The sequence below is a fragment of the Branchiostoma floridae genome, chromosome 16 (assembly GCF_000003815.2).
Source record: "Branchiostoma floridae strain S238N-H82 chromosome 16, Bfl_VNyyK, whole genome shotgun sequence".
NCBI lineage: Eukaryota > Metazoa > Chordata > Leptocardii > Amphioxiformes > Branchiostomatidae > Branchiostoma > Branchiostoma floridae.
This window is the reverse complement of record NC_049994.1, coordinates 11,540,060-11,555,215: the sequence shown is the minus strand read 5'-3', so window position 1 is coordinate 11,555,215 and position 15,156 is coordinate 11,540,060. Positions and strand designations below refer to the sequence as shown.

The 15,156-nt window shown below is 42.5% G+C and overlaps 2 protein-coding genes across 2 annotated transcripts; both read right to left on the bottom strand.

Moving 5' to 3' along the window:
* Positions 1–5,604: 5,604 nt before the first annotated feature.
* Positions 5,605–8,635, bottom strand: LOC118432762 (myosin heavy chain, striated muscle-like). Its single transcript, XM_035844382.1, has 7 exons — positions 8,595–8,635; positions 8,265–8,388; positions 7,561–7,917; positions 7,046–7,234; positions 6,692–6,847; positions 6,255–6,509; positions 5,605–6,003 (listed from the first exon to the last, which is right to left on the bottom strand). The coding sequence occupies exons 1-7, from the start codon at positions 8,633–8,635 to the stop codon at positions 5,848–5,850; spliced, it is 1,278 nt and encodes a 425-aa protein (XP_035700275.1). The 3' UTR covers positions 5,605–5,847.
* A 2,092-nt stretch (positions 8,636–10,727) lies between these two features.
* Positions 10,728–14,337, bottom strand: LOC118403577. Its single transcript, XM_035802316.1, has 5 exons — positions 14,096–14,337; positions 13,263–13,428; positions 12,585–12,788; positions 11,328–11,994; positions 10,728–10,937 (listed from the first exon to the last, which is right to left on the bottom strand). Exons 2-5 carry the CDS (start codon positions 13,403–13,405, stop codon positions 10,728–10,730), a joined length of 1,224 nt encoding a protein of 407 aa, XP_035658209.1. The 5' UTR covers positions 13,406–13,428; positions 14,096–14,337.
* Between the last annotated feature and the right edge of the window lie 819 nt (positions 14,338–15,156).

The window sequence follows — 15,156 nt, the reverse complement described above, 5'->3', positions numbered from 1 at the left end:
GAGTAAGCTGTTTTAACATGGAACAGCGTTAACTTTTTATAACCTTTCCCTACTTTATAAGGCATTCTGCAAGAAAGGTATATGATGCAAAATGTTTTCAATAACAAATGTATTGACATCCGCGCGTTCAACGCACCAACGTATTTCAATTTCTGCCATGATAGTATTGTTATAAAGATACAGGCTATGAAAATTGACTCCAAACTTAGAAATGTTACAAAATTTGACAATTAGAAAGAGAGCCTTGTGACGGGTATTAAATGATTAAGCGAAGATATAACAATCTAATTTTCTAGTGCGAAAATAATAATCATAGTATTATGATACCCAAGATGGTGTACGTGTGAGACGTGGGATTGTGTTTTGAGGAATCTATCAGGTGATTAGGGACCGTATCAAGGCTAGCCCCGGGGTAGGGATGAGCAATGTCAGCTGGCTTGCCTACGTGTTTGGATTCGCATAGGTGCACACTGTTAAAGTCGTCTGACCGTGGTTGCCACGGCAACGGCACAACAGACACAGGGTGCACCTAGTCCCCGTGTCCCGGGGTTAACTAGAAAAACTCGACTCATCACTTTTCAATCCGCAGTTATCTGCGGAAATGACGGCAGCTTTACATAATTACCTTGAGCCGGACGACTTTTCTGTTGCTTACTCTTGGGGAAGGACCAAATCTAAAATAAGTTTTGTTTTTTTTCTCTATCATCATTTATATCTTTCCTTTATTTTTGAGGTTGAAAGGGAGAATGTTAAGGTTTCTTCAATGATATCTCCAAACTAGGACTATCAAAGATTGATTAATAAGCATATAGTCTTCTGTTGCATCCCAATCAAGCTGAGATCCGCAGAGAAACAAAGGGACGGAAGAATATAAGAGTAGAACGAAACAATATGTAATTGTACATCTCAGGAAGATTTTGAAACATTTTCCTCATGCGTCAACTGAATGAAATGTCTAAAGATACAATCAATCAATCTAAGACTTGTTGTTGTTATTGTGGTATCATGATGTCTTAGAATGCCGCAGGTTGTAGGATATGGAATGTGAGTGACTTGTTTTTCCGATAGGCATCCAGGTGAAAGATTGTCTACGTGCGTCCTTAATTCGTTAACGACTTAAGCCGAACGAACAATGGCGCCTTTGTTTCCCGACATTGCGGATGTGCACTTTTCATGACCTGTTGTGTGACAGGTCCCAACGACCTTTACATTTGGAATGTTCCACTTACAGACCAGGGAGGAGAGCACAGGAATCGTTCCATATAAGCTCGTTCACGGATCCGTCTGCGCATGCGAAAGTCAAAGGTGAAGGCCCCTGAGACGTAAAAAAAACTCGTCTTGACATTGTTAGAGATACAAACGGGCCGAGTCTGGACATGTATAAGTCATGGTTGAGACGATGGATTTTTAGCCCACGCATGCGCATGCTGATCCTTGTACGTGCTTCTTCCCTCCAAGCAATTTTGACGTCATGCCAAGTGGCGCTTTAGCAAAACATCTCAAATATAAATCCATATCTTAGTCCAGTTTTGAAGACAAACCTTGCTTATTGACAGAACTTAATTGCCATTGACTGTGTTTTTTTTTTCGTGAATGCTCGTTATATTAACTCACTTTACACCCGAGACGAATACAATAAATTAGAAATTTACGAGTTCACCTTTCACCCAATTTTCATGCGGAGGTACATACACAGGACTGATGGTTTAGGAAGGATGATTTAAAAATGTGGCTCGAAGATATGCAAATACAATCGTCATTGAAGGTAAAAATAAATGTATTGTGGTAAGTTCGGGTCTAGAATAGTCGAATTTAGCCAAAAATATTCCCCCCCTATGTTGCCGACTGACTCATCTGTTTAATTAGTAAAATGTCTGTGATTTGAAATCATACAATGATTCTTGTTGATCATGACACAATCGTTTTATCTAGGGTCCAGCAACTGTATATGATTTTGGAAACGGTCAGACGTTTCAGATAACATCCGTTATCTTTCGCCAGTTACGTACTTCACTGACGGAGTTAGAGTAAGAATAGAACCGATTTCAGGCTACTCCCAACCCAGCGCCGATCTTGGTTGGGAGTAGTCTCTACCAGACTCCGGATCGCTGGAAAATCGTAGAAATGGAACAAATAGAGAGGAATATAACCGGCCAGGGAACAGCTCGCGTGCTGTTCCCTGGCTGGTTATATTCCTCTGGCCGGCTTACTCCTCTATTTGTTCCATTTCTACGATTTTTTCAGCGATCCGGAGTCTGGTAGAGACTAGGTTGGGAGTGTTCGGGAGCTGCAAGGTCCTGAATGCGTGACGGGGGCTGAACAGATTACCGTTGATTGACAGTTCTTAAAGATGAATCCAAATGTTGTCAGACTTGTTTTGAGAGTTACCACGGAAGGTGCACGTAAGGGTACCACCTCAAACTTCTGCAATCTCTTCAGGAAGGACACTGGATCCGCATGTGCTCAGGCCTGTTTCGGATCTTTCATTTGAACCAACACACAGACATGTTTCGCCAACGTGAATTCTTCAGTGCTTTGGGCTCGAATGAGCACAAGTATAGAGAAGTTTTCTGAAGAAGCTTAAAGTTACCGTAAATTACGACTTCACCATTTAGCCTACGCATACAGTCTTCGCTTCCTTGAAAGCTGACCTAACACGGCGCCTAGCTAAGTCCTCTTTGTCCTGGCTTTTAAAGTGCATAGTGCCCTATATGGTTTTATTACAAATCAGTTCAGCAAATATAAAGTAGTGCAGTCTGCTCTAGGTCTGAGTGCACTACATGACCTTGCTTGGCTTCTTAAGTGCGTATGAGGGCCGTATGGAAGTAATAGCCTCTATCAAGCTCCACATACAGGTCGTTGGAAAATAGAAACTGGACAAAATGTGGACAGATAACATGCCAAACGAGTTAGCTGGGTCGCAAACCATACTCCTCGGCCAGCCAACTCCTCTGGCATGTCATGCGTCTATATTTGTGCAATTTCCACTCCAGTGACCTGTAGAGCCTGATAGAGTCTAACTAAGCTCCATACGGACATCATACAGACTTAAACATATACGCACTTGTGAACACGGCTTTAGTAATGACTTCAGTTGTGTCCGACTTGTCGTCAGAGCGGGTTACCATGGAAGGTGCACGTACGGATGTTACGGTAGTCAGACTAGAGGACAGGTGGTCGGTGTGACATACTTTACATTCCGGACACTTCTGAATTCAAGAACGGTATTAACTTTGCAAGCAGACGTTTGGAGGGGTATGGCTGTGGGTTTTTTTCACACACAAATACACACACACGCACACACACACACACACACACATATATATATATATATATATATATATATATATATACACATAAACACACACACATATAAATATATACAAACTGCACACACACACTGTCGTGCACACGTATAAATACACACACACACACACACACACACACTCACAACACCCATTGAACATAACCTTCATGACGTAAGTGATACGTAGTACATTTGAATATCGAATTATCACGAACCATTCACCATATCAGAGGAAATTTTTGCCAAGTTACAAGCAGTAAAGGAACGATATAGAGATACTAAACAAACACTGTGGTCCCATATAGACTAACAGCATGATCGATGTTGGGGGTCAACAGGAAATAGCATTGTTCCTTTGGTGGTGTTCAGTTTAATGAGTATTTGGTCACGTTGACAATATCAACATCTCGAGCCTTTCCACTGAACCCCTTAAGTCGTACCAATAACACCATTTGTAAGAGGATAGTAAACTAGTCGTAAGTAACTAGCTACGGGACACTAGACTAAGTGCACTTCGTTGTGCAGAAAAACACCAGCACACTATGCTGACCTACAGTTACCTTTCAACGGTGATAATTCAAGATCTGTCAAGCTTTAGGAGTCTATGGTGCGATCAGTATAATCGTTGTAAGACATGCACACACACACACACACACACACACACACACAGAATTACGCATACACTGAAACAAACACATTTTTAAAACATCGTTTCCCTTTAATGGCAAACTTCTACTTTGTTTCCAAAGGGAATCTAATTTTGGTGCATGACCGATGGAGTTCCACTGAAGTCTACCGTGAATGTTTACCGTCAACAAAGTAACATCTGCCTGACATCATGGCCGTGAACCGTAGATGAACGGAATGCAGAGCTACGTACGTGTTTATTTCAATGAACACCCCCTGGCCAGCCCACTTTTCGCTATTGTAAAGAGAAAGACATTTCATACAATGATACATGTCTTTGATAACAATAAAGATATGTCAATTAGTAGAATCGTGGGTATGATTTGTGTTTATGTATGGGGGTATCATTTTTTGCTTTGTTTCATAAGCTGGGTCCCGGTTTGGAATTGCAAAACTTGCATTACTCCATCTAAAATATCAAACAAATTCTTATGTAGCCTATCACCGATGATATGGTTGGAAGAGCACCGTTTCATAACACAATCCACTGTGTATGTTATATAAAATGTGCTACCTAGATAAACAAAATAAGAGCATTTGATATGCCGCAGACAAGGATTAAGTTGTCGACTCGCGTTTGGTGAGTGTAAATAAGGGATGAAAGTCGGTCTGACTTGTGCCTGGGGCCCGTCGGGAACAAAAGCGTCATCAGGCGCAATACCGTCACTCGCCACAGGGGGGCGCTGGAGATAATTATCATTGATCCTGATATAATCTCATGACTTCTACCAAGTAACTTTCCTTTGTGTTGTCTAAATGAATTGTCCTTTAGCTGTCCGACATAGGAATTAAGTGAAGGACGTTGTGTAAAGAAACTTGTTAAAGACGGATTTAGGTATAGAGATTTGAATCAAGGCGAAGAAGGATATGTTATTCATTCTTACAAAGATTACCCTCCTCCGATAATTGTACTGTATCATTAAACGCTTGTTGACCTCTGACATGTACTACAAGAAGTCATTTTTCTACAGCTGTCATGGTCTGTTGTACAGCTAGCTGTTTTTTAAGTATGTGTATGTATGTATGTCCTTTTGTGAGTTTTGTGTTTTTCTTATACCTGCAATATACAAAATAAACAAAGCAGATGTTCGGAAGGAAAGTCGTTACGTTTTTGGCAGTTTTGTTTTTTCTTGTTGTTGTTGTTGTTTTTACATCATACTACCCCATTTTTTTATATACATGTATTGTTTTTTTCAACACACTGCCCCGATACTAGAAAAACAAACCAGACAGAAAGCATAATGATTTCTCTTCCAAAGGTAAAAGGAGGGGTGAAGTTGTTAACAAAAAGCTGTAGCTTTTCTTCTAATGATGAGATCGTCAATACTCTTTTTATAATATATTCATGCATATCCGATTTAGTAGCGTTAGACGTCTTCTACAACACCTTAATTTAAAACAATCAAACCCAAGGTGAGTGGTGTCATTTAAAAAAGAGATTGCAACGATGGAATTCAAATTGATAGATTGCAACGATATAACTGCACTCTTCGTTTATTCCTACCAATGTAGGCTGTAAAGGACATCACATAATCGGCATATGCTGTCGTAAAACCGACAAAACTTACAATGTTGGAATTATTCAATAAAATAGAATTGATATGTTAGTAATGCAATTCCATTGGAGATGATAACGGCAAATAAAGAGATATTGTACGTACTGACAAACGAATGAACAACGCACTTAATGATTAAAATGGAAAGCAAATGAATAAATCCAAGTCTTAGAATAAATCGAAACGTCAGCAGGTGAAAATAACTGGCTGTGTAAAAAAACACCTATGTCAAATGAATAAATGATTTCATGATAAAGATTGCTTTGATAGCCTCGGTCGCAGGCAATGTCGTGAGGCTCACTTCTTGGAGTGCGCGGCGATGTGCTTGAGGATGCGGCTCTTCTCCGTGCCTGCCGGGAAGGGTTCGCGGCAGTACGGGCAGGTGGATCGGTTCTTCTTAGCGGAGGTGCCACGGACAGGACGCTTACGGGGGATCCGCTGGGGTTTGGGCTCCTGAAGAGCGAGATTGATTGATTGATTTAACGAACGAATGAATGAATAAATAAAATAGAATCGATATTAAAGAAAATTGTGGATAAAGGAGATATTGATGAAGTAACCAGGGAATATATCATAAGAAAAGGGAAGGAGTGAAGAAAGGAATACAGTAACGTGAGAGTAAAGGAAAGAAAGTTTGAAAGGATTCATCTCAAGGAAAATCTATATCTCACAAAGCGACGTCGACGTCGTAGCTGCTGAAGTACCTGAACAGACTGCCTGGTGGCGCTGCAGCACGGTTGCGACCTACTCTCCAAAGACGGCCTCCTCTTCACCGGGACAGGTCGGATCAACGAAGCTGTCCCGGTGCCTGAAAAAATGGTAACCTCCGTACTCTGTTTGGGCGCAGGGTTACCCTGTTCCGCGGTGGCTGCCATCCTGTGAGCTACACCAGGTACCAGGGAAGGGGGTGAGCGAGGCGAGGCATCCTGGTCTTGTTTTCCTCCCTCTTTCGGTAACACCTGTAATGAATGACAAACCAGTTTATTTCAAGCTATATAAAGTTACAAATTTGTTACCAAAATTTCTTTTAAAATTAGTCAGTCTCTAGGGAGTCAGAAAAGAAGAGTCATCAAGCCACATGTGAGTAGACATCGAGCTGAACACCATGCAAGCAATAATGTGCGATCCCCTGCTGTATTACCTTCAGATGAGTGGTGGTGACGGTGGTGGTTGGTGGGGTATCGGACGACGCGTTGAAGGCTGCGGGAGTTGTGCAGCTCGCGCCCGAGGACTTCTCACCCAGACTACCTGCGGTCTCTGCGATCAGCAGCCTGGCTTCCAAGTCAGCTATCTGAAGCTAAATGATAACAGGAAGAATTTTTAGTTCCCATAAGGAGGTTTAAAAGGTTTTGGTTCCCCTGACCTAAGCCTGGGGAGAGGGGTATTTTTTAAAACTTGGAACTGCAGCTTTTAAACTATGCAAATCCCACGCAGAATTCTATCACAGAACCTCACAAAGATGGCACTTTTTTCTAGCATCATATTATATACCGACCTTCAGTTTTTCTGTTTCCTTGCGGGTGTCGCGGTCCTTGTCTTGTGCTGCACGATCCGTCTCTTTGGCTTGGCGGCGCTGCTGCTCCACAGTCTCTATCAGAGCGTCTCTCTCGCCCTGCACGCTTGCGAGTTTCACGTGAGCGGCCGACAACTGCTTTTTGAGTTTCTTACGGTCCTCATTTTCCTCCTGATGAAAAAAATGTTGACAACTTGGTTCATTTTCATTATCTTTTCATCAGTTACCATCTGTTGATTTGAATGACAGCCGCTTTAAGCTTTCCTATAGTGGCAAAATACGTGTCAAAATTATATAATTTTTTATATACTGGGGAAAATATTTGGCACAAAGGTAAAGGCACTCATGTTCTTTGACTAAAATATATCAATTTGCTGTTCAGAACAGTATGAGCGACTGAGTCGATTTCAAGATGGCGCGTTGATTTGGAACTGAATTGATACTAAACCTTAACAGTGGCATTGATAACAATATAGGACTTCGTAGTTTCTCCGTACCTGTAGTAGAGCGGCAAGTGTCTTCTCTCTGCAGAGAGCAGACTGTAGCTCTCGCTCCTTCACCTTCGCGTCCTCCTTAAGGAATATCACCTCCGTCAAGACTTCGTCGTTCTTGCCCCGAACCGTCTCAGCTTTCTTCCGCAATTCGGCATTCTCCGCCTTTAGTTCGTCATCTTTCGTGCCGAGATCGGCATTTTCCGCTCGCAGTCGAGCCATCTCGGACTCGAGCTCGGAGATTTTCGTCTTCAACTCGACAGTTTCCGTGTGGAGCCGGGTTACCTGGGAGACCTGCTCAGCAATCTCTGTCTTCAAGTTCACGATCTGAGCTTCGGCCTTTTCCGCCTCGGTCTTCAAGACCTAGTCATTAAACACAGACACATATCTATGATTATACAGAATTGCATTCTTCCCCAACTCAGACAGACAAATCTTGTTCTTGTCCAAACTATGACAACTGAAGCTCAGGACATGCATCGTTAAAAGAGCACTCCAATACAGGGCATTTTACTTTGGGCCCTTCAATATGACATACATGTAGGATCGATGCTTCTAATCTAGCTAGAGCTATAGGTGACTTAGATCGCCTTATCTTGCAAAAGTGAAGAACATTGAAGAAAACCCGAATCCGGTTCCAGGTCTTGTTATCACTTGCAGCGTCTAATAAAGCAAAGAACCAAGTTTTTTTTTAATTGCTCTGACCTAACCTTCATTTCTAGCAGTTGAGACTTCATCTTCAGCGGGCGGTCCTCTGAGAGCGCCGGGAGCTTGAGCTGCTTTCCCCGCTTCCCCTTCAAGAGGGACCCCGGTAAGGCATTGGACAGGTCGATTCTGCAAAATGAAACCTTGTAACGACTTTTGTTCCGATACAAACTGTAATCAGAGTTCAGGCTATTCCTCAGCTTTGTTATTTTAGACATGTGACTGCGCTACATGAAATGTGTCTGGAAGCCTGTGTCACCCTCCGTCTCGGTTTCAAAGGGTACTTTGCTAAAGAATCGGTCGAGAATCGAGATAAATCGGTGCGATCTAGTCACTTTGAGTGTGTACTAAATTGGCACTGGATTCGGTCAATCATTGTGCACGAGTCACCAATGTCATAATTTTAAGAAGACCTAATCAATGTACAACCAAGAAAACAAAACAAAAATATTGGTATATATTACATTCATCAAATATTACCTGTTGCCTTTGGTGTCCTCGATACATGTGTAACCCATGGTACAAAGCGTGAACATGACGTCATCCACATACTTCTCCAGATCGTTACATTTGACCCTCAAACGATCCAATTCAGACGACAGCCTGGAATGCCGAAGAAGAAATAAAAACCCGTCAAGTCTCAGTACTCGTCTAGACATGGAAAATATTTCCTATGGCTATGCCCAGCCATGACAAACCAACGCAACCAATATACATTTCTTTAAAGATCGATTGTCAAGTTTCTTGATCAGTGAAAGCTAGGAGTTGCGATCAAACTGTAAACGTATTATTTTGCAGAAGATTATCTCCAAAGGTGCTATTACTGCTGGATAGTAGTTGCACCATGGTATGAACATACTTACTTCCTAGCAGCCTTCTCCTGCTGCTGCTTGGCGCTGGTCAGGGTCTTGACGCGATCCAGGAGACGGTCTCTCTCGGCGCGCAGTGCCTGATGGGTAGACACCATTGCGCTGTTTGATTGGCTGGTCTGAGCGGACACGTCACGGGAATGGCGAGGTGCTGTCAGAAACGGTACAGAAGAATGAAATAGAAAATTTCATTTACAATTATCACTTTATGTACAGATGAAATAGGTTCAACTCACAACAAAACACAGCAAGAAAATGTTTTGTACATCCTGGCATAGTTACCACATATACGTCTGTCCCTGGCGCTGAAGACAATACACACATAAGTAAATATACCTGTCCTTGGAACTGGACACCACACAAAGACAAACACACCTGCCCCTGATGCTGGACACATTCTACACACAAGTAACCAAAGTCATCTGTTCCGGGTGCTGAACACAATCCACATACAAGTGAACGCATGTCTCTGGTAATGAACACCATCCACACGTAGGTAGACGTATCTATCCCTGGTGCTGAACACAATCCACACTCAGGTAAACACACCTGTCCCTGGTACTGAACACATGCAACTAGACACCGTCACCTGCCCTTGAGGCTTAACACCATCCACACACAGACATATCTGCCCTGGTGCTGAACACCATCCACAAACAGGTTAGCACACCTGTCCTTGGTGCTGTACACAATCCACAAACAAGTTAACATACCTGTCCCTGGTGCTGAACACCATCCACAAACAGGTTAACACACCTGTCCTTGGTGCTGAACATTATCCACAAACAGGTTAACATACCTGTCCCTGGTGCTGAACACCATCCACAAACAGGTTAACACACCAGTCCTTGGTGCTGAACATTATCCACAAACAGGTTAACACACCAGTCCTTGGTGCTGAACATTATCCACAAACAGGTTAACATACCTGTCCCTGGTGCTGAACACCATCCACAAACAGGTTAACACACCTGTCCTTGGTGCTGAACATTATCCACAAACAGGTTAACATACCTGTCCCTGGTGCTGAACACCATCCACAAACAGGTTAACACACCAGTCCTTGGTGCTGAACACTATCCACAAACAGGTTAACATACCTGTCCCTGGTGCTGAACACCATCCACAAACAGGTTAACATACCTGTCCCTGGTGCTGAACACCATCCACAAACAGGTTAACACACCAGTCCTTGGTGCTGAACACTATCCACAAACAGGTTAACATACCTGTCCCTGGTGCTGAACACACTATCCTCACCTGTATTGGTAGAGGCGCTCCTCTTCGGCGAGGGCACTTCATCACGTGATTCATCGAGACGCATGCGCAGAGACTTGATTTGATTGGTCATCGTTTTCACGCGCTTGTCGTGAGATGCGATCTTTTCATTTGCATGCTGCAGTTTTTCCTGCCATAAAAACAGATAAGACCTTAATAAACAATTTATTTGCAATAACCAAAATATTTGTATCGATTTGCACAACATATTTCGAAACTGGCAAGAGAAAGAGGTGTTCTGAAGTGAAGGAAAGCAAAATAAGCCCTTTTCAAAACACTTTCTTAAGAAAAAGAAACAACAGAAACCGAATACAAGGTTATCTAACAAACCTGCAAAGACTTAAACTGTTTTTCAGCAACAGTCTTCCACACCGTTTCTATCCCTTCCATACGTAAGGTTCCATCGCTCGCCTTGCCAAGAAACATGCTCGGGGGTGCGTAGAGAATGGCTGGTGCGCACGCGCGGGAAGACTCCTGCCCGGTCCATGGAGAGGCAAGGAAAGCGTCGATGTTGACCTGGAGCAAAGCCTTCTGGGACACGGTCAGAAGATGGTTAAGAGCTTAGTTCAAATTGAATGATACCGGTTGAAAGCGTTTAGATTTGCATAGTATTAATTCCTGCTGTAGTTCTTTAGATAAAGGAACTCAATGGTAATATATGAGATAAATTCACGTCCCTATAGTATGCAATGGTTGATTACAGTTTTATGATATGGCGCATTGTCCATCATCCTATGTTGTACAAAGGATGTAAAGTTCTAAGTCAGGAATTTCACTAGCTTTAGCGTGTAATTGTGTCGCATACATTATAGTTATTGTCGTATCATCCTCTTCAACTATGATAGTACTACCAGTTCTGTCAGGAATGCTTTTTGAATCTTTCAAACGAAAGAAAAAAATCTGAGATTTGCAAGCTGTCACCTGTTGTAAGATGGTGTCACGCAGGCTTAGAGGACCGATGCCCATGGCATTCTTTTTCCCGTCTGACTTCTTCTTCCCCTTGTTCTTGCTAATCTTTTGCCGGCAGAGTGTTTTGTCTAGCCCGGGCGGTACACCAAACCGCCGACAGTCGCTGAGCTCTTCGACCTCTTCTTCCAAAGTCTTGACTTTGCCACTGTAGTCTTGGAAGAAACTCTTGTACGGCACAACCGACAATTTCTCTTCGGCAGAAGTCGCGAAAGACTCGGCAACAGTCGCGTTGCACTCGGTTGTTTCTGCCCCCGCGACGAGAAGATCCAAACCGCCAATCAGCGTCGAGGAAAAGGACCGAACTATGTCGGGGTTCTCCAACAACAGCAGCGAGGATGAAGATCGCCGACGTCCATTTCGGTACCCAGTTCCCAGCGATTCCGCGTTTTCTACCGACCCTGTGAGGAATAACTCGGCAAGGGCATCGCCAAGGTCGAGATCGAGGTCACCTGCGTCTGACCGTTGCCATGGTACCGGGCTGGCGCGCCCTGAATCGGTGCCGTCGGCGTCGACAACGACGAAGTTGTCGGCGTCCTGTCCGCTGACGCTGGTCTCGATGATGGTGAAGTCGTCATGACCGGCGTCACGGCAGCGCATGCTCAGTTGGTCAGGGTACTCACTAGGATAGAAACAGATACATGTTCATGATTAGTTACCTAATATCCGCACAAACTAATAAACCGATGGACATACTAGTATCTATTACAAGCTCATACATTCACTGAGCATGTTTCCTGTCGGGAAACATAATCTTTTTGCTGGTGCGTTCTTTTTGTTTTGCTTGTCTTCTTGCATAAAGGTTCAATGGAAACAACCATGCAAAACGTATCATTCTATGTCCTTCTTATTATTTTCATGTGGTTATAACTTTTCTTAAAATTGCTTTGTCTAAAATTCATATCATAAAAATGCAAAAGAGGACACTGACTCTGTCAAGAAGAATTGTATTCCAAAAGCGAAACGTTTCACAAAACATGTTTTTCATCGCAGTTATTCAATCAATTAATCGTTTGATATTTGCAATAGTATATAGTTCAACATGTATATTCAGATTGCCATGCATTGTACCTGTTACAATTGTCGCGCAATAAAGTTCTATTTTATTCTATCAATTCAGTTGCATAGATTATGTTAATTCTTTTCGCTAACACATAAAAGTGAGCGTAAAGAATTAACATAATACTTTAATTGTACTTAGTATATACGTACCTGATTCTGAAGGTAGTCGAACTTCCCACCACACCCTTCTTGCGAGAGACGTACAGGAAGCTATACTCCTGAGTGCCGCTAGAGGGCAGGGCCATGTCCTTCGCCAAGAAGTACACACTACGAACTAACGGGAACTTCTCTCGCTTGGGCTGTTTGGGAGCCCACTCGAAGGCTATGTACTCGTGGAAGGCTTTCCATCCCGTCCTAAGAACAAAGCAATGTTGATGTTTGGTTTATTGGGCCATAAAATTATTTAGCAGTTAAAAACACAGATCACAGCTAAAAATACTATTTGTATACTTTTTGAGAATTGAAGAAAACGCAAACAATTAAGATTTTTATAACCTGAAAGGTAGTACAGTTCAGTGGTCGTAACTTATTGGATGACCAACACAAGCTACCCAAGGCAAGGCAGTATAAAATCACTCTAAAGCTGTTAGCTATAATGGTCTTTTTTTTTGCATTTTAAAACCACTGACCAATGCCTATTTTAGACAATCATTGAAAGACAAAAATGTTTGTTATGGAGTTATACTGTAAAATGTAGTATTTGCGACTGGAACTGCATCATAGCGTTTTACTGTAGAATGGGAAACGTTCACATTGAAGCTTTCAACGGGAAAATCGCGAACATAAAATCACAGCGATCACGTCTCCTTTTACAGTAATGTGACGTACTTGAAGAGTCCAACCCAGTCCCGTTTGCTAGGCGTGTAGGCGTGGTCCAGCGTGTAGACAAGGAAGATACTCTCATCCGGCCGGTAGCTCTTCTGGATCTCGTCAAACACCACCAAATCTCGCGTGGTTTCAGCCCTCGCCATTGTTTGTGATTAAACTTTATACACTGTTGTATATAAAACGACAAGAAAGCAAAACGCGCCCACTTCAATGCTGTGTGCAAATGATTTGATACTGTGTACAATTTTGGTGCATACACTCAGGCTATGACTATTAAAGCTTTTGGAGACGATGTTCATGTTGTCAAAAACGTCACTATGGACGCTGTATCTTAGTCATGACCTCAATTGACCTCTGAAGTGTTCTGGAACAACTATTTGATACCAACAATTAGTCTAACAAACTATAATCATGCTAACGCAATATAATTAGCGTTAGGAACACCAAGCATGTAGCATTAACTACTAACTTGCCTTGTAAATCTACACTTGGCGAAAAACATAATTTTTACAGTACTTATGCCTCACATTGAGCTCATCATACGCAATTCTTCAAAGATCAATACTAGTTCATATTGTCATTTTCAAACTATGTCTGTTTCTTTGTTCTTTAGAACGCAGCAAAATATTGACTATCGCTATGTATTCATTCTTAGCTAACCCATCAATTGTAGCAAATACGTGTACTTAACTCTCACTAATGACGAAGAAAGCCAACCATACACAAACCGTAGATTACATAAAGTCGTATTTCCCTAACTCAAGCTTTTTCAAGAAATATATTCCCGTTTGCGTGCCCTTGAAACGCATATTAGCAGAAATGTTACCCGTTACCTGGTACAGGGATCGTGCAAAATATCTGAATCACGGAGCAACTTGAACTGCGACCTTCTCTGCGGCTGTAGTCACGAATCTGGAGGTTTGAACAAGTCTACAGACGTCATAGTGATATGAGTGCGAGTGCAACTTGCACAGAGCTGGGGAAATTCCGTTACGACCCCATACCACAATGGCGGGACCGAAGGGGAACTTTACGTCTTACTGACGTCATAATACTCGTTACCTTTGTTAGGTAATACCAACAAAGGGATACAGGCGATGGAGGCTGTCCAGCGCAGGGTGCCCTGGTGACCTTGAATGACTTTCGGTGGATTAGTAGCAGGACGGACACAAATGCCTTATGATCTGCAGTGGCTCCTTCTCTAGAAAAAAGAGAAACGCCCGCCTTACCTCTTTCTATAAACTCATGAACAACCACACAAATATTGATAGCACTTATCAGATCTCAAATTTCTCAAGTCAGCCTAGTGTGCACCAGAGAGCCACTATCACAAACTGCAACCCAAATTGGCCAGAGCCGAAACATATGCCTTGCTGAACGCCTTCTTGCCTTAGCCCAGGACCTCGACTCTGCAATACTTTGCCCCTGATTTGGTAGACTGGGTACCATCCGGAATGAAGTTCGCTCAGACGTTCATTATATACTATATAGTCGCTTCTAGCTCTGATATTCATTATACATTATATATTGCTTCTCTGCTGTTCATAGCAGAAGCGAACTTCCATCCGGATGGTACCCAGGTTAATTATTTGATTGTATGGGAGTTGATTTATGTAGATATAGATTATCAATCACGCTAAGCTGTGATAAGCAGACAGCGTCTTGTATTTTACTCCTACATGTTTGTATCTAGACATACATTTTAGCAAACTTTTTCAGTTTCGGTTTGGCGAGGGTTTCGTCAAAAACAGGCTTTATGGAACCATTCTTGGCTGAACATTATATCGCTTTGCATCGGCACACATTTTACTATTATTTGGGGTTTAATATCGGTGGTCAGAAACAACTGGGGCAGGTGTGTGTACTTCTGAGTGAATGCATTTAAGCTAAGCTC